Source organism: Strix uralensis, chromosome 2 (assembly GCF_047716275.1).
Source record: "Strix uralensis isolate ZFMK-TIS-50842 chromosome 2, bStrUra1, whole genome shotgun sequence".
NCBI classification, from domain to species: domain Eukaryota; kingdom Metazoa; phylum Chordata; class Aves; order Strigiformes; family Strigidae; genus Strix; species Strix uralensis.
This window is the reverse complement of record NC_133973.1, coordinates 37871719-37893829: the sequence shown is the minus strand read 5'-3', so window position 1 is coordinate 37893829 and position 22111 is coordinate 37871719. Positions and strand designations below refer to the sequence as shown.

Genomic DNA, 22111 nt, shown 5'->3' with positions numbered 1-22111 from the left:
GCTCACAGAAGCAGCACCATGCCTGTTGGTGACGACCTTTCTGTGCTGCTGCCATATAAATATTAAGCATGCCTGTAGTTGGGCCTTACCAGTGAATATTTCCATTGCTGCTTGGCATCAAGGTCCTAAGATCTCAGATTGCTGGCATCTGTTCTGGAGTTGGAGGATGAGTCAGATTACATCTTACTTCTCAAAAATTCTGTCTGCGTTGGACCGGAGGTTATCAGGAAGACTGTTATATGCACACAGGTGCATGGTTTACTTTTTTTTTTGTGTAGGGCTCAGATGTAAGAACATGGCAGAATGATATAGTGTCCGAACTTTGCATCAATGTGTATTAAAATGTCCTGTTGAAGGAAGAAAAATTGGAAAAGACGGAAAGCAGAAAAAGTAGTTGGGATTTAGAATTTCTCTGTCAGACATGACTTGACTTTTTCCCCACTTAAACTCTTCCTGTTTGCAATCCTCAGGTTGACAGTGAGTACAGATACAAGTGCACCACCTGTGAAAAGGCCTTTCGGATAGAGAGTGCATTGGAATTCCATAACTGCAGGACAGGTGAGAATAGCTGACTGTTCTGTTGCCTCTGGCATGTCCACAAATCCATCTCAGCGTAGAAACTACAGAAGTGGAGTAGGAATTTAGATTTTGGTCATAATCACAACAATCAACCTGCCCCGCTTCCCTCAGAAAAACTCTTCTTGTGATAAGAAAAGTGTAATCAGTAATCTGTAGAGCAACACATCCACTTATCATCATAGAATCATAGAATACCAGGTTGGAAGGGACCTCAGGGATCGTCTGGTCCAACGTTTCTTGGCAAAAAACAGTCTAGACAAGATGGCCCAGCACCCTGTCCAGCTGAATCTTAAAAGTGTCCAACGCTGGGGAATCCACCACTTCTCTGGGAAGATTACTCTAATATCACTGTGAAAAATTTTCCTCTTGTGTCCAGTCAGAATCTCCCCAGGAGTAACTTGTACCCATTACCCCTTGTCTTTTCCATGTGACTCCTTGTAAAAAGAAAGGGAGTCTCCATCTTCTTTGTAGCCACCCTTTAAATACTGGAACATGGTAATAAGGTCTCCCCTAATCCTTCTTTTCTCAAGGCTGAACAAACTGAACAAACCCAATTCCCTCAGCCTTTCTTCACATGACAGGCTTCCCAGTGTCTTTGTGGCCCTTGTCTGGACCCTCTCCAGCCTTTCCACATCTTTTTTTGTATAGTGGAGACCAAAACTGAACACAGTATTCCAGGTGTGGCCTGACAAGTGCTAAGTAGAGTGGAATGATGACTTCTTTATCTCTGCCGGTGATGCCCTTGTTGATACAACCCAGCATCCCCTGGGCTTTCTTTGCCTTTGCAGCACACTGTTCACTCCTGTTGAGCTTGTTGTCCACCAGGACACCCAGGGCCTTTTCCACAGAGCCGCTCCCCAGCCAGGTAGATCCCAGCCTGTGCTGCACTCCTGGATTGTGTTTTCCCAGTCATGAGACCTCACACTTGTCACTTGTCCTTGTTGAACTTCATAAGGTTCTTATTAGCCCACTCCTCTGGCCTATCCAGGTCTTCCTGCAGGGTGACTCTCCCTTCCGATGTGTCCACTTCCTCACTCAGTTTGGTATCATCAGCAAACTTCATCAGGGAACACTTGATCCCATCATCCAGATGACTTATGAAGATAGTAAACAGCGTTGGGCCCAATACTGATCCCTGGTGGACCCCACTTGTGACAGGTTGACAGTTTGAAAAGGAGCCTGTGGGTGCAGCCTGTCAGCCAGTTCCCCACCCACCACACAGACCACTTGTCTAGACCGTAACACATCAGTTTCTCTAGGAGGAGGCTGTGAGGATCCTCATTGAAAGCCTTGGAGAAATCCAGGTAGACAATGTCCACCGCTCGCCCCACATGAACCGAGCAGGTTACTGTGTCATAGAAGGCAATCAGGCTTGCCAAGCACGATTTGCCCTTGGTGGATCTGTGCTGGCTTTTGCCAGTCATGTGCTTCATCTGACTTGTGATAGCCCCCAGGAGGATTCATTCCGTAACTTTCCCAGGGACTGAAGTAAGACTGATGGGCCTATAATTTCTTAGATCCTCCTTTAAGCCCTTCTTGTAGATGGGGGTGACATTAGCCTTTTTCCAGTATTGTGGATGTCCCCCAATCTGCACAACTTCTCAAAGACTATGGAGAGCGGCCTCACAATGACAGCAGCCATCTCTCTTAAACACCCTTGGGTGGATAACGTCAGGGCCCATCAATCTGTAGGGGTGAAGCTCCTGTAATAGTTCTCACACCAACTCTTCCTTCACTGACGGTGGGTCTCTGTTTGCATTGACCTGGCTTTTTGTTCCCAAGACCTGGGACCCAGCAGTGCTGATAAAGACAGAGGTGGAGGAAGTGTTGAGCACCTCTGCCTTTTCAGCGTTGCTGGTGACTAATTCACCTCTCCTGTTTAACAGTGGGCCAATATTTTCCTTCTGTTTCTGCTTGTTGTTTACGTACCTGAAGAGCCCTTTCTTGTAGTTTTTGCCGTCTCTGGCAGTATTAAATTCAAGCTGAGCTTTTGCCTTTCTAAGCGCATCTCATGGATCTTCTGCTCACCTGTCTAATATCCTCACTGGTGTTTAATTTGTACGTTCACAGATACACTGTCACCATCTTCGTTTAATTTTCTTTCCTGAAACTAAGTTTCACCTCATTTCTCTGAAATGGAGGAACTGGAAAAGGGGCCAGTACTATTGATAGTTTGTAGTTTTCTGGGATAACAGTTTTATTCTGCTTTCTCATGCTTTCTTTATACTTGCAGTAGTCTTGCTAGAAGTTTTTTTTTTCTTAGTATTACTAGAACCTGTCCTTCTCTCCTATAGCCACCTTGTGGTTATTCATCTTAGTTATGCTGCATGATCTTATGCTTAGAAAATGACGTCCTGGTTACTTTTATGGACCCATGATAAATGTCAGTCCAGAATCACCTGGGTAATTGGCCCTCACAGCACCATTAAAAGTTGTTTTTCTCATTTCATTTCAGAGGGTACAGCTTGTATAGAAATTCAGCTTTACAAAGAATGGAAAGTAATGCCAAGTAACTTCAGTATTCTGTTTATTCAAGGGCAACAGCTCATTTTCTCTCTGAGTTGACCAAAATGAGCAGTAGTTTTTGCTCTACTCTTCAAGGCATCAAGCTGTTACTTCTCTGTGATTGCTGCAGCACTGGCAGATTCCATCTACAGGACCATACGTTCACGTTCCGAGAAGTCTCAACTCCTGAATACAAACCAAATTCCCCATAGGCCTATTGTCATGCAATGGTATATTTTTGAGGTTTTATACTTTCTTCTGGAGTATTCTGTACTTGCTGGTATTAGGAGCCAGTGCTGGCAGAAGTATTCTTGTGTTTAGACACAGCTGTTTGTGTGATGCTATATTGCTGTATGTGTAGTGATTTTTATTAACATTAAAAACTTGAATCAACTGGAACAGAATCCACTCCAAACATAATTTTAATATATGCTATACTACAATGAAAATAGCCCGTGTGAGGAAGTTACAATGCTAGATTCCATGTTCAAGGTAGCATTGTATGTATTATTTCCTTTGAAAAACTTTTTAAAAATAAAAACACATTGCATTTCCCTCCTCAATTCATATAATGATGGATTGTATGTTAAAACTCAGATGTAACAAAAGACTATGTATCTCACAAACATACAAAGCCTGTTTTCATCTGTAAAGAGCTGCATGGTTTCTCTTGCTTACAGATGACAAGACATTCCAGTGTGAGATGTGTTTCAGATTCTTTTCTACTAACAGTAATCTTTCAAAACACAAGAAAAAGCATGGGGATAAGAAGTTTGCTTGTGAAATCTGCAATAAGATGTTCTACCGGAAGGATGTCATGCTAGACCATCAAAGACGACACTTGGAAGGTAAGTATACTGCAGATCAACCTAATTATTACTCTTGGAATGGGAGTAGAGGTGGAAGGTTAAGGAAGTGATTGCGTGTTGAATTCTTCTGGATGGTAGCTGTCATTTTTTTTTTTTGTCAGTTACCTGATCTGGAGTAGCAGGTTTCAGCAAAATGTGACATTTATTAAAAATAATAGTAACAGATCCTGGAGGGGAGTTGTCGAATTCTATGGAAAACTTTCTAGGAGATGCACCTACCTTTTTTTTCAGCTTCACGTGATTCAATCCAGTGCTACTAACAGTCACATGAAAGTTGCTTGGCTTATAATGCAGTAGTTTAGACTAGCTAATTTTAATTACATCTTTTGCTTTCTTTGAATTCTATTCTTTCTTTTTTTTAAAAAAAAAGTGTGGTAATTTGAAAATTTGAAGGCAGAGAATTAACTTGCAATGTACAACTGAAAGTGACTACTGTATAAATATAGTATAAATGAATCACTGTTTGATATTATGTTTCAAAATCTTGAGACTATATGAAAATGAGATTACAAGAGTTTACTGTTCAAAATCTCAAACATCTAAGGATGTTACAGGTACTCAAGAGTCTGGAAAAACTTGGGTGATGGTAGATTGCTGAAATATGTATTAAAATGCCTCTAGCAATCTAGATGATAAAACCAAAGGTGATTTAAAAAAAGCTGTCAGATTGTCTGATTTGGTTCTTTGGTTGTAGCCAACTGTCACTGGCTGCTTTTGTGATTCAGACCTTTGTGTCATGAGCTAGAGGACAAGGAGTTGAATGGCAATGGCAAGGTGTCTCACGTTTAGCTGTCACAGAACAGCAGCAGCCCTCTTCCCTCCTGAAAGTAGCAGAGGAAGAGGTCTGAAATCCTCACTGAGCGTTAAAGATGGTGCTGGATGGTTGTCTCTCTCCTTAGAGACTGCAAGGGGAGTTTCTGGGCCAGGTATCAGATCAAAGTGCCAAGGCCTACTAGATCTGCCTGTTTCCAGGTGTTGACAATAAATGTCTGTTTTCAGACACTTTACAGTTGGTGTAATAACCAATAAGCCATAATACATCATTTTGGCAGACTGCTTTTATATTCTTAAGACATTGTTTTAATTTAGAAATTATCCTTTTGTTAGCAATTAAATTCTGCGTTGAGGCTCTTCCCAGTGTTTCACTCTTCTTTACAGTATTCACCTCAAAGGGCATGCAGATTGGAGTGGAAAACCATGGTTTATTTTTTTTGTTTTGTTTTTTTGATGGGGACTGTTCTGTTAAGGGGTGAGGCGTGTGAAAAGAGAAGAGTTTGAGCACAGCACGGAAAACATGGTTCGCTACAAGAAGGAGCCTTCAGGATGCCCCGTGTGTGGGAAGGTAGGCGTCTTTGCCAGCATGTGCTGTGTGAAGCTCTGCATTGTAGCTCCAAGGATACTCCAGTGGTATGGTGCGCCTCAACGCAGCACCTCCAAATGAGTTACTGTGGTGTAACAAGTTACCACCCATGTGTTAAACCACAGTAGCAGCCTACCCGAATAGGCACACAGCCTGCCAGAAGGTTAAGGTAGATGACTCGCACTGAGGCACATCCCAAGTCAGATTACCTTGCAACTCGGACAGGCTCGTGGTTAGTTGCCAACAAGCCCTGTCACCCAGCCGAGATGTTACTCTCTGAACTGCCTTAGCTCCATTATATATCCAAGCCTGCTGTGCTTGTGGATGGTGGAAGCTGTTAGGACACAGATAAGAACAAAACTGAAGTTCAGACTAGACTTTTTTTGAGGACATGTAGCACAATGTAGAGTGTAACATGGCCACTATGTCTGTCAGTGAAATCTCATGGCTTATGTTATTTACAGTGAAGTTTTTCTGTTGGAATGTGAACACCTGGAGTTGATTGTGTGCATGGGAATAATTTTCTATTGTAAATCAAAGTAAATTCATAGTGTAGTCCATACACTGTTGCATTTGGGTTTTTTAATGCTCATGATCTTAAGTTGCTGTTGTCACAGATACAAAGACTGGGGGTTTAACTCGTGATTGTGTAAATATTTAATGATTCATAGTGAAAGATGTACTCAAGCAACTCTTAAGTTGGCATGTTGACCTTTGTTTTTGATGCTTTGTATATGTTATGTATTAATGAAGGTAGATTTTGTGGATTTGTCTTTTTATAGATAGGTGGAACATCTGTGATTCAAAAGACACTGTCTAAACATTTCTAAATCCACCCTGTGTAGTTCTGCTGCAGCTTTTTTCAAAGTCCACTTGTGATGAACGGCCAATTTCAGTGAGTTCCTTGGAACTGCACACCTGTATTTTGCTGTGCCAGCAGTGTCTGAGGTAGCCTGCTGGCTAAGTAACAGGAGCTCCTACGTATTTCTGGCCAGAATGAATAAAACAGGACAGTAAATATGTTCTTTGCTATCCACTGAATAACTTGCAAAGAACTGTAGCCCTGCTGGACATGATACAGAAACCCTTCCTTCCTTCTTTTCTTTTAGGTATTTTCATGTAGGAGCAATATGAATAAACACCTTTTAACACACGGAGACAAGAAATACACTTGTGAAATCTGTGGACGCAAATTTTTCAGGGTGGATGTGTTGAGAGATCATATTCATGTCCATTTTAAGGTATTGTGTTAATAATTTATTAGAAGAGGCATGTTACTTAGCAGACATATTGAGACTGTTACCGCCATGTGTTCATACTGGTACCACAGTGATTATGTACCCTGTGCAGTGATGTTTCTACAGCAGCCTAGCATGAGTTGTGCTCCGATTTACCCATGGCTCTCTTTCTACATCTGGATTGCTACAAAGTATATGGACTATCATATTGGGAGTTACATCAGCTACCACGGCAGAACACTGTTCTGAATGCTATAGAAAAAACACCTCTGTGACCTTGGGTGAATCACGGAGATTGCTCAGTTTAAGGCAGGGAGAATGACTTAACAGGAAAGCTGCAGACAGCTGTATTGTTCCAGTTGCAGTTCGGTTGGGCTGAAAGGTTATTGTCATTCCCTCTCTTTGTGGGAAAAAACAAACAAGAGAACTATTTGTTCCTGCCTTTTCCATGGCAGTGCTTGTGATTCTCTTGTATATACCAGCATAACTGCCAGTATATCGAGTTCCTTACCTGATTTTATCAAAATGTTCCAAATCACAAAAAAGCCCTATTAATAGTGCTTAATCAGACCCGGAGTATTTTGATGTAACTAGGTTAACACTGAATTGGAAGGGATTGAATTGAATCAACTCAGTAGTACTCATAAAGATGCTTTTATGGGTGTAATACTGTACCAGTTGAGTCTCATTTACATTAAAGTTCCTTTTATACACAAAAAAAATATAGTATTATTTGTTTCAATAGACAGTTGTTCCTTGTTTAGTCATGGACAAAAGGAACTTTGATTACCTGAAATGAATGAAGCAGGAGGATATTTTAAATAAATAATGTTACAGCGATGGTTAATGCAAGGCACTCTGCATGGCAACAGAAGCTGACTAGGTGTTACCTTTTGAAATAAAAGTTTAATCTATTAAAACAGAATATTTTTCCCACCCTACACAGGACATAGCACTAATGGATGATCACCAGAGAGAAGAGTTCATTGGTAAAATTGGAATCTCATCAGAGGAAAACGATGACAACTCTGATGAAAGTGCAGATTCTGAGCCTCACAAGTATAGCTGCAAAAGGTGCCAGGTAGCTTTAAATACTTTCAAATTAACTTGTTTTGGGATGGGAGGAGGGAGCGGAGATGTCTGTAAATCATTCAGGATTTTAAATAATTATTAAGGGTTCATAAAGAGAAGGCCAGTCCACAGGTCTGCTCTCTTCTGCAGTGCTTGGTACCTCTAACCTATGAAGTGATGCTATTCCGTAAGACTTCAGGTGGTGTTCTGTAGGGTGAATGCTAAATGCTTAAAAAGGCAAATACACATGCATAAGCTTGCCTGCGTGCAAGGAACCAAGCAAGCGAAACTGGAGGAAGAAACAGTAAAGGAACATTCAAATCTTACACTACCTTTTAATTATGTGCGAATTAAAATCGTTGAGGCATTTCTGAATTATACAGTCCATGAATTGATTAAATTTTATGAGATCAGATGCTACTCTAGTAGATATCCAGTTTGGAGGATTAAGACCGCTGCTTATGGTCAGTGTGACTGCTTATTCTTGGCTTACTCTGCTAGTGGGAGAATGGCATTAGAAGTACTGCTGGAACATACTTTACCCAGTTGTCAGCTGAGAAAGACCTTTTAAATCCTCTTAACTGCATGTTTTTTGCCATTTTGTAAAGAAGCAATAGGGAAGAATATGGGGTCCTTTAGGATCCATCTGGATTCTGTGCCCTTGCTGGCCAAGCACACTGTGCTGGGGCAGGTGGAATGCAAAAGCAGTTGGTGAAAACAGCCAAACTGACATAGGGACAGGGGAATTTCGGTAGTTAAGCCACTGACCTGGCCCCTGAAAATCAAAGTTTATTTCACAGTCTACACTTAATGTGGTGAAAGTGCATACCTTATCTTCATTTTGAAGACATGGAGACAATAATAATACTTCAGTTTTCTGTTCTTATCTGCAAACTGGTTTTAAGTGCAAGCTGATTTTAAACATGTCAGTAAAGATGTGGTATTACAGCAGTTAATCACATGCTTGCTTTCCATGTGGTAATTTTAATGCCTGATACTTAATGGGTACATAAACTGTATAAAATTGTATGCTTCCAAATGAGGGCAATTCTGCCATTCAAATTACAGAGCTTTTTTTGGAAGCTGAGATTTTTAGCACTTTTGCAGGTGTTTGTGAAATAAACAGTTGTGTAAGGCAACAGCTGTGGAAAATGAGTGTCACCTGTGATGAGATGGGGAGGCTCTTTTTGGCTGAAAATATTTGTTCAAGCATTCCTAAGGGAGAACAACATACAAATGAGTCTTAGTGAAATCTCTTCTGAGCTCTTAAGAATCTGTCTTTATTTTTTTCTCATCCCAAAGTGCACCTTGACCAAGCTGTGCGGTGCTGTCAGAGATACCCTGACTAGTTCCAACATTGGAGCAAAAAATCATGTCATTATGGCACTTTGCTCCGATATGTTGGACCATATATGCATATGCAGGGTTACTTAGCCCAGGGAGCTAAGTAGTGGAGCACCTGTCTGTCGTAGTTGTAGCACCTCCAAGAGCTGAGCTAGAATCACCCTGCAATGCCTAGAAATACCAACTCTTCTGCAACTAGTGCCAAAGCCTAGCGTATACAGACTAGAGCTTACCATGCCCCCAGAGCCCAAAAGACATTTTCTCCATCTGTGGCGTCCTTGCTTTGACAGCTAGTGGAGTTAGACATAGTTCTCTTCAAGGCTGTTCCTCAGTGCACAAATAATTGGAGGTCCTCTAGTTGTGCAGTGTAAGAAGCAGAGATACCATCTCAAGCTACTTTTCCAAATGAGTTAACTGATGTCCTGTAGCGATGTGCTTGTAATGGCCGAAGAGGTTCAGGCCTAAATCTAGCTTTCACTGATTTTTCATCTAGTGATACCCAGGATATTTATATCTACTAGCTCTGACTCTAGATCCTGAAAATGTGTTACTAGATTGTTGCTGTTCCTGAAGACTTTTTTCCCCTTTCATTCACTATTGGTTCATTCCACAGTTGACTTTCGGCAGAGGGAAGGAGTACCTGAAGCACATAATGGATGTGCACAAGGAGAAAGGCTATGGCTGTAGCATTTGTAATCGACGTTTTGCCTTGAAGGCAACTTACCATGCACACATGGTCATTCATCGGGAGAACCTGCCTGACCCTAATGTGCAGAAGTAAGATGACATGTTGGACTGATAAAAGGAACTATTTTTGTGAAGTTACAGTGGCTTTGCCACCTGATGCTTTTAGAGAGTTGGGCTGTACTAAAAGATCTGAAACTGTGTAATGAGTGTTAAAATGTTTATTAAAAACTTGAAGTAGATATATTACTAATGATTCACTTCACACAGATGATTAGTCAACAGCTTCCCAGTTTGGACTTTGTAAAGTATAAAGATTTTGGTAAATATTTTGTAAAAACTATGATTTGAGCAATGCCGGACTGCTCCAAACTTGCAGTGAACTTAGGGATTTCTTAGGGCTCATTTTAAAAATGCATTTATGTTTCAAGGAACTTTTTGTAGCAGTTAGTATTACCAAATGAAATACAGTTAGTGACAGAGATGCCTGAAACACACCTCTGTCTCAAGAAAAGAATGACAGGTTTTGATCTCTTTGGTTTCAGATATATCCATCCATGTGAAATATGTGGAAGGATTTTTAACAGTATAGGAAATCTGGAAAGACATAAGCTTATACATACAGGTAAAAATGCTGTGTTTCTTCATTATTATCAATATTACAAAGAAATTTCTGTTGCCAGTGCCTGCATTATTTTTTTCAGGAGGAAATAAGTTATGGGTTTTTACTGTAAGTGACAAAAAGATATGTTATGCTTTTAGGGTAGACCAGTTATCTGAAGCAGATAGTATTAATGAATATATTTGGTCTAGGCACACAATCCAGATTCCTAGTTAATATGATGCAGGATTCACCTGCTAAAAATCCTAATTGTGTATTCTGTTCTTCCCCAGATTCTTATCCATGCCACCTTTTCACCATTACACAGGCTGAAAACCGCTATTGCAAAAATCATTTTAACAGCTCATTATTATTTCATGCTATTCAGTATTTTCCTACCTCAGGCTTTATCTTTTTTTTTTTTTTTTCCAGATCTCACACAAAAAGCCAGCTTTTCTCACTCTCCAAAGTCTTCTAATTTAGTTTGGTCCACAATATGCATGAAAGATGTGGTTGACAACACAGGTGGACTGTTGCCCTCTAATTCACCAGATTAGTCAGTTTTTAGGAGATGCACATTTTTCATTAACATTTTTTTGTTTATGTTGTCTTTTAAATTTATTTTTAAGGTGTAAAAAGTCATGCTTGTGAGCAATGTGGCAAATCATTTGCTAGAAAAGACATGTTAAAAGAACATATGCGAGTCCATGATAATATCCGAGAATACTTGTGTGCAGAATGTGGCAAAGGTATGTCTAATGCCTTGTTTTCCGTTAATCGTGATACTGAATAGCAGGTGAATATCTGAATTAAAGCTACTTCCATTCTTAGACTACTGGGAAGGTCCTTGGAGTGCTGTAAATCCTGCATTTTTGAGAGGTAGAAACTGTATTAATCAGGAGCCTTTTGGATACATAAACTACCCCCAATTTTATACAATCTAGTTTCATGGCCAATAAGACAAAACTGATTCAAAAAAAGATTTCAAAAAAATTTGCTTTTGTCAAATTGAGGAGTGCTTGCCTGACTGAGTTCCAATGCAATTGCAGCACAAAAGTGAATACAGGTTATTTTTTTTTCATTCTACGCTGTTTTCAGGCTCAAGAAATAGAGTAATTTCTCTTTGCAAGAGCCTTAAGAGTCAAAGTTGCTTTTTGAATTGTTTGCATTACAACTTGAACAAATCTGAACTGGTATTTTAGTGGAAGGCAGTAAGTCTGACATCTCTAATGATGTTTTTTCTTTGCTTGTCCCTGCTGTTTTGCTTCTTCCTCAGTGGTTACTCATGTGTTTTCCAGAGCTTTTGCCTGGAATTAAAATAATAATGATAATGTGCACTGCTACCTAAACAGTTAAAAATATGTAATTATGGACGTGCAGCAGATACAATCTTAGACCTCTTGGCTAACAACATGATCATCCTGAGTTCTCCTCTGAAGGTGGGAGCAATGGACTAATTGTCCTGCTGTACTTTTTGTCTCACAGGAATGAAGACAAAACACGCACTTCGTCACCACATGAAACTTCACAAGGGGATTAAAGAATATGAATGCAAAGAATGTCATCGAAAATTTGCACAGAAAGTCAACATGCTGAAGCATTACAAAAGACACACAGGTGAAGTCTCCAAAGATGTAAAAAAAATTGCACTGAATCATTTCAATGCTTCCTGGGAGAACTTTTATCTAGAACAGTCAGGGAGTATGAGGAACACTAATTTAAAAATATGTATATTCTGATTTTTGAAAAGTGAGATTTTTGTCCTCTTATCAGCCAAGATCACCTGTTACACAATCAAGATGCATAGTTTGGTTGGTATCATAGAATCATAGAATGGTTTGGGTTGGAAGGGACATTAAAGGTCGTCTAGTTCCAACCCCTCTGCCATGGGCAGGGACACCTTCCACTAGACCAGGTTGCTCAAAGCCGTGTCCAACCTGGCCTTGAACACTGCCAGGGAGGGGCAGCCACAGCTTCTCTGGGCAACCTGTGCCAGTGTCTCACCACTCTCACAGTAAAGAATTTCTTCCTTATATCTAATCTAAATCTACCCTCTGACAGTTTAAAACCATTACCCTTCATCCTGTCATTACACTCCCTGATAGAGTTCCTCCCCACCTTTCCTGTACTGGAAGGCCACTGTCAGGTCTCCCAGGAGCCTTCTCTTCTCCAGGCTGAACAACCCCAACACTCTCAGCCTGTCCTCACAGGGGAGGTGCTCCAGCCCCCTGATCATCTTCGTGGCCTCCTCTGGACCTGCTCGAGCAGGTCCATGTCCTTTTTATGCTGGGTGCCCCAGAGCTGGACACAGCACTGCAGGTGGGGTCTCATGAGAGTGGAGTAGAGGGGGAGAATCCCCTCCCTCGACCTGCTGGCCGCACTTCTCCTGATGCAGCCCAGGATACGGTTGGCTTTCTGGGCTCCGAGTGCACATTGCTGTCTCCTAGTCAGTTTTCCATCCACCAATACCCCCAAGTCCTCCTCCACAGGGCTGCTCTCAATCCACTCATCCCCCAGCCTGTATTTGTGCTTGGAATTGCCCTGACCCATGTGCAGGACCTTACCCTTGGCCTTGTTGAACTCCATGAGGTTCACACAGGCCCACCTCTCCAGCCTGTCCAGGTCCCTCTGGATGGCCCATCCCTTCCCTCCAGCGTGTCGACCGCACCACACAGCTTGGTGTCAATTGGCAAACTTGCTGAGGGTGCACTCAGTCCCACTGTCCATGTCGCTGACAAAGATGTTAAACAGCACCAGTCCCAACACCGACCCCTGAGGAACGCCTCTTGTCACTGCTTTCTACTTGGACATCGAGCCATTGACCACAACTCTTTGAGTGCGACTGTTCAGCGAATTCCTTATCCACTGAGTGGTCCATCCATCAAACATGTCTCTCCAATTTAGAGACAATTTAGTTTCATGTTTTGCTTTTTTAAGAGAGTTGATTTTGGTCTAGGAGAGGTCTAAAGTGTTGGGTTTGTTTTAAGTTAGTCTTCAGGTTCTCATTTCCCAAAACAAAATTTTACCTCCCACATCAGTTCCTCTTGGATTAATTCTCTGCCAGATACAGTGGTATGGCTTAGACAAAAATAGCTAGTGAAGCTGTGCTGCTTCTACTTGTTTGGCTGTGATTTTTTTTTTTTTTTTTTTTTTTTTTTAGTAATATGAGACTTGGAATTGTCCCAGATACCTTAGACTATTTTCACTCTGATGCAAAATATGCTCTTCATGCAGGAATCAAAGATTTCATGTGTGAGCTCTGCGGCAAGACGTTTAGTGAGAGAAATACAATGGAGACTCATAAGTTGATTCATACAGGTAAATCCTCTGAAAAACAGACTCCAAAGACAATAGCTTAATTTTGTTCCTAGGCTTGCTTTAGCCTTGTCAGTCTTCAAACTAGTGTTACACATCAAGTTACCAACATAAAATGTTCCTCTTGAGATGCTGACAATACAATACTCATCTTTGGGGGCTGTTGCTGACAGCATTTCTTTCCATCTGCTACCAGTAGGAAAACAGTGGACATGTTCAGTCTGTGACAAGAAATATGTCACTGATTACATGCTACAGAAGCACATCCAGCTCACTCATGATAAGGTAGAAGCCCAGAGCTGCCAGCTGTGTGGGACAAAGGTTTCTACCAGAGCATCCATGAGTCGACATATGAGGCGTAAACATCCAGAGGTGAGTTAGTTTGGCAGGTAGATTGTGGGGTGGTTTGTTGGGGTTTGTGGCCTTCAGTGACTGGAAAGGAATTACTTTTTTTTTTCCCTCTTTTTTTCTGTTCTTTTGGGGCCTATTTTGGGTAGTGTCTGTTAAGCATGCACTTAACTGAATCAGCCCTTTCATTATGTTATGTTTCAGTAGTAAACATATCTGATTGTCAGTCCCTAAGAATGAAGTTGTCCTGATTATTTTAAATCCCTTTTCTTTTTCTGCCTCAGCTTAAATGTATATTTTTTCATGTTTTGTCTTCATCCATTAGGGAGTATAATTGATTCTTTTTCCCCATTGTGTTCTCTGTATTCAGAAGTGATCTGAAACAAGTGGTGAATAGAGAGGTGATGGCAGCATCTGCTGATGATACAAAATTATTCTTAGTATTAAAGATGAATGCTGACTGCAGAGTATCTGGATTAGAGGGATGTTTTGTCTGACCCCAGTGGGGCTTTTTCTGTGTTCTAAATTTCTGAATAGCTATTGTGTTTCTCCTCAGCATTTCTTGTTTACGTTGACTAAGGCTTGTCCATTCCCTTTGAGGCTTTTTTTTTTTTTTTTTACTAACAATTTATCATTAGTATTGCTTTGCCTTGAACTATCCCTACTTTTTATCATCATGACTGGAAAAGAAGTCAACAGAAAGCTTTGTTTATTGATTTTTGGATTAAAAATGCAGCTACATATCTGCAGTCCAGAGGACAATTTGTCTCTGTTGATAAGCTGAGATGTATAGATTTAGCTGAAAATAATGGAGTAGAACACAGCTGATAGGTTTATAAACAGAAATGCTAAAATAATTTTTTTTTCAGACACATTGTTTGTTTTCTATAAAATTCATCACTTCCCAGTGGGTTGTGTTCTGTCTAGAATATGAATATAAACATATTCTTCTAGTGTTGTTTTTAAACTTTGCTGGTTTTCAGTAAGAAAGAAAAGATGATATGCCATAAGGTTATTTTAAAAAAGCCATGGTTAAATCCCTTGTATTAAATTATATGTGTAAAATGTTAGATTATATCATTTTTGCTTTGTGACAGGATTTATTAGGGCCATGCTGTATTGTTTGACTGTGGTATGCACTGCTGCAGTTCACTGGCTGATACCTCTTTGTCCACAGATTCTTTCGGTGAGGATTGATGATTTGGAGCAGCTGCCGGAGACAACTACCATTGATGCCTCCTCAATTGGGATTGTTCAGGTAAATTCACCATTGCAGAATTCTGGTGGCACCTAGGTTCCAGGCCTATGGGAGGTTGAGATGGGGATGCCACTTTTTTGGTACATATCGTAGCTGGGTGTAGACTGATGGCCAAGGAATATGCTTTTTTACACACAGCTTAACGTGTATAAGCAGATGCAAGCTGCTGACCTGTGTTGTTATATAACATGGGTGCTGGTAAAGCAGAAGTAGTTACAGGTTGAGGTCTCGTTTCCTGAAATCAGGATTTTGCTAAAGTTTGTTTCTTCACTTGAGAATCAACAGTAAACCAACTTCAGGTGGTACTCTTAGTTGGAACTTCACTAAGCAAAATGACTTGATGTTTTGTTTGGAAATGTGTTGCTCCAGCCGGAATTAGCCTTGGAACAGGGAGAATTACCAGAAGGGAAACAGCATATGAAAGCTCCTAAACGTGGCCAGAAACGAAAACAAAAGTCAGGTGAGGAGGAGGAAGCTCAAGTGCCTGAGGACCCTGCCTTCAGTGAATACACAGAGAAGGAAGGTGAATTCACAGGGAATGTTGGAGATGAGACTAATTCAGCTGTACAGAGCATCCAGCAGGTGAGCTCCAGTAGCAGGGTGATACGTAGCAGGCATTGCTTAGAGCGATAACAATTCGTTTTTCCTAATACCAAACACAAGCAAGAGAGTGATCATACCATTTGGGGCAAATTTGATAAATTGTGGTAACACAAAGATGAACAGACGCTAAAAAAACAAAGAGTTGGACCAGTAAGCTCCTCATGGTTGTTTTTTTTTTCCATTTCCTTTGGTGTTACTACCATCTCCTTATTTGCCGGATGCCACTAACTGGCTGAAGCTGTGACTAAAAGCGTGAAAGTTAATTCGGCTGCTTGTTTTGAATGTTGCATATGCCTCCCTCCCATTACCTTCTTATTTCTATACATGGAAGTTGTTATATTCCAAGCTTTCTATGTTCCCTTCTGTGTGCATGACTTCTCTTGCTGGCAGCAGCAACATGTGAGCCCATCAGCACTCAGGTGATGTTTCTTGATGCTTGGTATTTGGTAGTCAGCTGCAAGGTATAAGGTTGAGGTTACCTTTCTGTTTTTCCTCAGGTGGTGGTGACCCTTGGTGACCCAAATGTCACAGCCCCGTCCAGTTCTGTGGGGCTGACAAATATCACTGTTACCCCCATTACGACGGCAGCTGGAACCCAGTTCACAAACCTCCAGCCAGTGGCTGTGGGCCATCTGACTGCACCTGAACGCCAGTTACAGCTGGACAACTCAATTCTCACCGTGACGTTTGACACCGTCAGTGGTTCCGCCATGCTGCACAATCGCCAAAATGACATTCAGATCCAGCCGCAGCCAGAGGCAGCCAATCCTCAGTCTGTGGCCCATTTTATAAACCTGACCACCTTGGTGAACTCCATTGCTCCTCTGGGGAACCAGATAACGGAACAGCATCCTCTGACATGGAGGTCAGTGCCTCAGACTGATGTCTTGCAGCCTCAGGCACAGCCAGCGCAACAGCAGTCAGGACAGCAACAGGTTCAAACAGAGCAACAACAACAGATGTATAGCTACTAATTTATACTTTGAAAAGTTTTGAAATGAACAGTAGTTAGAGACAAAAACACACAGACATTTGGAAAATTTCTAATAGGATTGTTTGCTGGATACCAAACAGAGATGGGAAAATGTTTATACAATGAAATGTAAGCTAAAATTGGCGTAGCACCCTGCAACACCCTAATCTTGAGATTCTCGCACTGTCTCTAGACCTTGCACTGTCTTAAAAAAAAGGAAAAAAATCTCACCATAAATTTAGCATCTCCTTGCACTGTGTAGTAAGATTGAGATTTGACAGGAGCATCGTAATACATCTTAACCAAAGCAGGGAAATCCTAAATATTACGGCACTGGTGATTTGCAAAACCCTTTCAGCCATACCTTGTCACTTCTTTCCAGTCTGGAAATTACATATGAAGACCTTGTTCACAGTGAGGTGGAACGCACTTGTGGTCAGCTGGTAAAGACTGAAATGTAAAGACACAAATGGGCAAAACAATAATTGTCTTGTTTTTTATCTTCTTTAGATCTTGTATCTAACAACATTGGTAAAGTAGGTGGAGGTTTGGGCTTTGGGATAGGGGTAAGTGTGGTGTGGAAGAAAATATACCAATTTCACAAAGTATTTCCATTTTAGTCATGGGAAAAACCCTGTACCCATAATGCAGCGTTTAGTGCTGCTTGAATCAGATAGCTGGTCTAATGCTAAAGGACTTTTATGGTCTTCTAGTCAAGATTGAATCAAGCCAGTTATGAACTGAAAAAAAGAATGTGATAGTTTTATGTAATTTTTCAAAACTGCTCATTCAATCTTGCTTTTAGCTAATAGGCCTGAAGAGCAATCAGTCCACTTTGATCAAGTTCAGGATGTGAATTTTTTTCAATTAGTCTTCTTTCATTGTGTAATAAACATTTGAGAAAGCATTCTTTTTATATATATATACATATATATATCTCCTTTGTACTTTACTGTGTGTTCCTGGTGAGTATTTGTGTGAAAAACAGTTATCAATATGATTCATTAATTTTTTCACCCCCATATTGCTCTTTCTGTTTCCAAAACTATTTCCGAAATTCATAGCCACACACCAGATTGTGTGAAATGCGAGAAAAAAGAATGTCTGAAGCATATTCTGCCACATGGAGGCAGTATGCCCTAGTGTATAATGGGCAACGTTTGCATGAGTGTTGGGGATATAAATAATGGGTTGGGTCAAATGCATCATTGCTGATACTACACTTTCATTCCATTCTCCATACATTGATGTGCAGTCTGGACTTTTGCATGTCAAGAAGATAGTATCTTTCCCACAGAGACAAAGCAGCTGATAGCAAAAAGGAATAAACTAAAAAAAAACGTTGCTGCCTGGAATCCTGAAAGGCAAATCTGTCCTTCCAGCTGTGGCTGAAGAACAAGGTCTTTTGGGGCAGTAGACTGAGCCACAGAACCGTGCTAAAGATTTTTGCTGAGAATAAAGTAGCTGCTGTGTTTGACAGTGAAGATAGATTAATGGTTGTAAAAATCCTGTCTGTGCCTATTGTATTTATGAAAATGTTCTATGTATTAGCAAAAATATGAGTAGAAATGACTTCAGCTTTGAAAGTCTGTATTAACATGGACTACTTGACCCTTAGAGGATGCCTTATAATCTCTACAACAAATTCTTCCAGAGTATAAATGTTTGGATATTAAAGTTAACCTCCAATGGTTTTCTTGGTGCCGTAGCAGTGTCCGGAGGCTCACTATGCTGGGCTCTGTGTAAAGCTTAGTTGCAACAGGACATGTATAGGAAAGGGGTTTCTGGTGACAGATTTTATGTGCCAGAGGAGCAGAACTACTTTTCTGTAAATGTCAACAAGCCTGTAAAATGTCTGCATGGAAGGAACCTATATTTGATGGGACAAGGTTGCGTATCAGAAAGGAAAAATATCTTTTACCAGTGTGGGAAAGAGAATTTTTCATTCCCTAGGCCTGCCTGTCTTCCCGAGATCCTTTTCACACAATACCGTGAGATCCTGTAATTTCATAAGCCTCCCACTATCCTGAGAAGTGCAGTTCTATGCCCTTCTAGCACCTGGATTATTTCAACCATGGCTTGAGCCAGTTTAGTTTCTCCTCAGCTGTCCTGTCCACAAATGCTTCCCCTTCATGCCAAACCCACTGGTCAAGAGGAAGCTAGGTTTTATTTATGAAATATGTTGTTTATGTATTTGAAACTTCTCCCCCCCCATGTTTGTGCCTAATGGTAAAGGCACGTTATCTTTTGGCAGAGTACTTTGGGGGGGGGGGGGGGAAGAAAAAGGAAGGAAAGCAAAGGGAGAGGTCCTAGGTCAAGTTGTTATGGTAAATAAAAGATGGCTAACATCTGAAAAAATACATATATGTATAGATACACACACGGAGTGTTACAGTGCTGCACATACAGTTTCTACAAGATCAGGGTTTTGTTTAGACATATGTAAATGGTGATTAAGCTTTTAAGTGGGGAGGAAGAGGGTTTTTGCCTTAGCTGCAGAGCGAGTACATCTGCTCTATGTTAATACTACTGATAGTAGCATTCGTGATGCATTGAATCAACCTGAGTCATTTTAACAGGTAATTGCCTATTTGATAAGAATTGTATATGGAGGTGATCAACCATTATAGATACCTCTCTGACTTCACAAAACCTCTTCATCCTAAAGTGACCCTCTGGTATTCTGTTCTTTTACACTGCCCAGCATCCCTCCCACGCTAACTAACCTGCATAATCCCATCCAGGCAAGTTAGCATCTTACCTTTCCAGTAATGATTGATTCTAGCTGATTTAATCAGGAATGATCGTACAATAAATGCTTGCATGGTGGTGGTCTCATAGAAAAGAAATTTCTCTCTTTGGTTTCTCAGTATCCCCAAAATCATAGAACAGCCCAGGTTGGAAAGGGCCTTGAAAGATCATCTGGTCCAGCCTTTTTTGGGAAAGGGAGCCTAGATGAGATTATCTAGCACCCCGTCCAATTGCATCTTTAAAACCTCCAGTGGCAGTGACTCTACCATGTCCCTGGGGAGACTGTTCCAGGGGATGATTGTTCTTACTGTAAAAATTATCTTAAATAATATTCTGCTTCAGGAGGGAAAAATATAACCCCTGGAAGGGCTTTGACTAGGCCAGGCAAAAGAAAGTTCTCTAAAAGCTAATCTTCCCAGAGCACTCCTTTTGGGAACGATCTTGACTTTCCCTGCAACCATTGCTATGGTATCTCATCATCTCTCAGCGTGATTTTATTATTACTACTGTTACTAACATCCCTATGAGAACACAACTGTATCTTGGGTGGGTGTGCTGCAACATGAAACATCTCAAAACAAATTACTTTGGTTTTGTTTCAAACAAATTATTTTGTTTGGAGGAGTTGGAAATGGATGCCTTTTCAGACAGAGCTTACCTTGGAGAACTATTGACTGCCAGCTGCCCTCCCAACTAAGCCTTTTTCAGATGAATACCAAAGTTATACTGATGTTGTTTCAAGCTGCGCAAGAAATAAAACTATGTAAGGGATGTGCAATCTAAATTTCCTTTGCCAATTTGTTACTAGCCTTTTCAGCTCTAGGATGTGAAGGTTATTGTTTTCAGCCATGTGTTGGAGATTTTGCATAACAACTGTTCAGTAACAAACTGGAAGTACTTTGAGCCAAAGGAGTGATGTTGTGTAGTGTTCTGTGTATTGTCATTGTTTGTTGCTAAGACTATTATTTAATTGAATGCTGTCTGTGGCACATGGGCTCTGAAGTAAAGGAGCATCAAGGTACAGAACCCTTTCTCTACCAGTGTTATTCTTTGCTGTTCCTTAATTAATGCATCAAACATTTTTTTTTCTTTGAATTACATAGACTTGCTTCAAAAGCAATAAGCTTAATCATTATCTTACAGAACTTTGTACCTCCCACAATATACAGAAACGCGGGGTAACGTTCTAAAATATTTGTTCTATAGCTTGTTACTGGGTAATAACAGAAAGCAGAGGAGATTGAATCTTGGCTATGGTCTGTGGTGAGTTCTCTCAGGAAAACCTACTGTATCAAGTGCTATTACACTCTCTAAAATTAAACTTTTCTTTTGAGATGTGTCAGTATAAAAAGTGAGTGTTTTTGCAGAAACTTGCCAGTCAGTCTCCTATGTAACCAGCTGTTTCTGTACCTCTTTATTATTTCAGAAATTGTTTGAAGTTAACAGCCAGGTAACAGTTGAATTTTTTTCTAGAACTGATTTTTCTGTCAGTTGGTCAGAGTGATTTGCTAGTGTTCTGCATACATAAAGATGCCTGAATTTCTCATCTTGAAAACCAGGAATGAAAAAAATACCATACATCCAAATGACGCTCATATAAAAACTATAGGTACTACATGAAATTGGATAGGGTAAATAGCTTTGTACGTATGGCTTTGTGAAGTATTTCATGTTCACTAATGAGATTTCCTTGGTGCTATTTAAAGTAATAATAATGTCACTCCTAATTACTTTTGGCCTTACATTTATTATTGATACGGGCATACCTGTTGGAAAATCTTTAACCCTTTGTATTTCTGACATGCCTTTTCATGGTGGTTGTGTGTGGCCTCATCTGGTGTAAAGGAGAAGGAAAGATACTGGAGGGGGATATGCTGATCCACACCACGATGCACAGCAGAGTCTGCTGGTAGTTCTGGAGACAGACTGTGCAGCCAAGTGACTTGCATCTGTGAGATTAGATACCAAGGTTTGTTTTCACGTAAGGGCTTTTGCCCTCTAGCAAAACCAAAGTGTCATGTTGGCCACGGGAGAAAAAGTGTTGCCGTCATGTTTGTCATTAACTCATCTTAGAGTGATTTTCTTCAGTACTGAGATGCTACTATGATATTTGCACTGTATATGGCAAGAAGTTGTTAAATTTTCTTGATTAAAAATGTTGGAACACTATAAAAAGTGACAGGTATTTCACCATACAGTGTAACCATACTTGGAAAATATGTTTCTCACCCTAAAATGCTTTGAGAAAGCTGTGCTGGATTTATTTTCCCTCCTGGGTGCAGGGGTGATGCTCTGCATGTGTTCTGCTGCCAGTTCAGCTCAGACTGGGATTCAGCATACCGTGCCCCTGCAGTGCACCTAACAGCGGCCGCCGGCACGCTGGGTCGCTCTCACAGAGAGCCTGAGCTCTGCTAAACTTGATGTCCCGACAGCTGAGCTGAAAGGGGCAGAGCGCTATGCTTTGAGCATGGCAGGGGAGGGGAGACTTGTCCAGGAGACTTCAGTCTCGCCCCTAGAGTCAGGATTTCATCATTTGTATTGCCTCTTCGCCTTACCCATGGGCTGTTTTGACCAGTTGCAGTGCCTGGTTAGTTGCTAACACTTTTGGAAAG

General features: G+C 40.8%; 1 protein-coding gene across 14 annotated transcripts in view; it reads left to right on the top strand.

Annotated features, from left to right (window-relative positions):
• Positions 1-20834, top strand: part of PRDM15 (PR/SET domain 15) — a 42802-nt gene extending 21968 nt beyond the window's left edge. For 11 of the 14 annotated variants that reach the window (XM_074858388.1, XM_074858385.1, XM_074858386.1 and 8 more), the window contains 15 exons: positions 471-558; positions 3765-3932; positions 5201-5295; positions 6423-6554; positions 7498-7632; positions 9580-9743; positions 10196-10275; positions 10684-10776; positions 10881-11000; positions 11737-11868; positions 13486-13569; positions 13763-13938; positions 15092-15172; positions 15542-15754; positions 16273-20834. In XM_074858388.1, coding sequence (XP_074714489.1) covers positions 471-558; positions 3765-3932; positions 5201-5295; positions 6423-6554; positions 7498-7632; positions 9580-9743; positions 10196-10275; positions 10684-10776; positions 10881-11000; positions 11737-11868; positions 13486-13569; positions 13763-13938; positions 15092-15172; positions 15542-15754; positions 16273-16749 — 2238 coding nt within the window. In that variant the 3' untranslated portion in view covers positions 16750-20834. The remainder of the gene's footprint in view (positions 1-470; positions 559-3764; positions 3933-5200; positions 5296-6422; positions 6555-7497; positions 7633-9579; positions 9744-10195; positions 10276-10683; positions 10777-10880; positions 11001-11736; positions 11869-13485; positions 13570-13762; positions 13939-15091; positions 15173-15541; positions 15755-16272) is intronic. The other 3 variants (XM_074858394.1, XM_074858393.1, XM_074858390.1) reach the window with 2 other exon arrangements.
• Positions 20835-22111: the final 1277 nt, after the last annotated feature.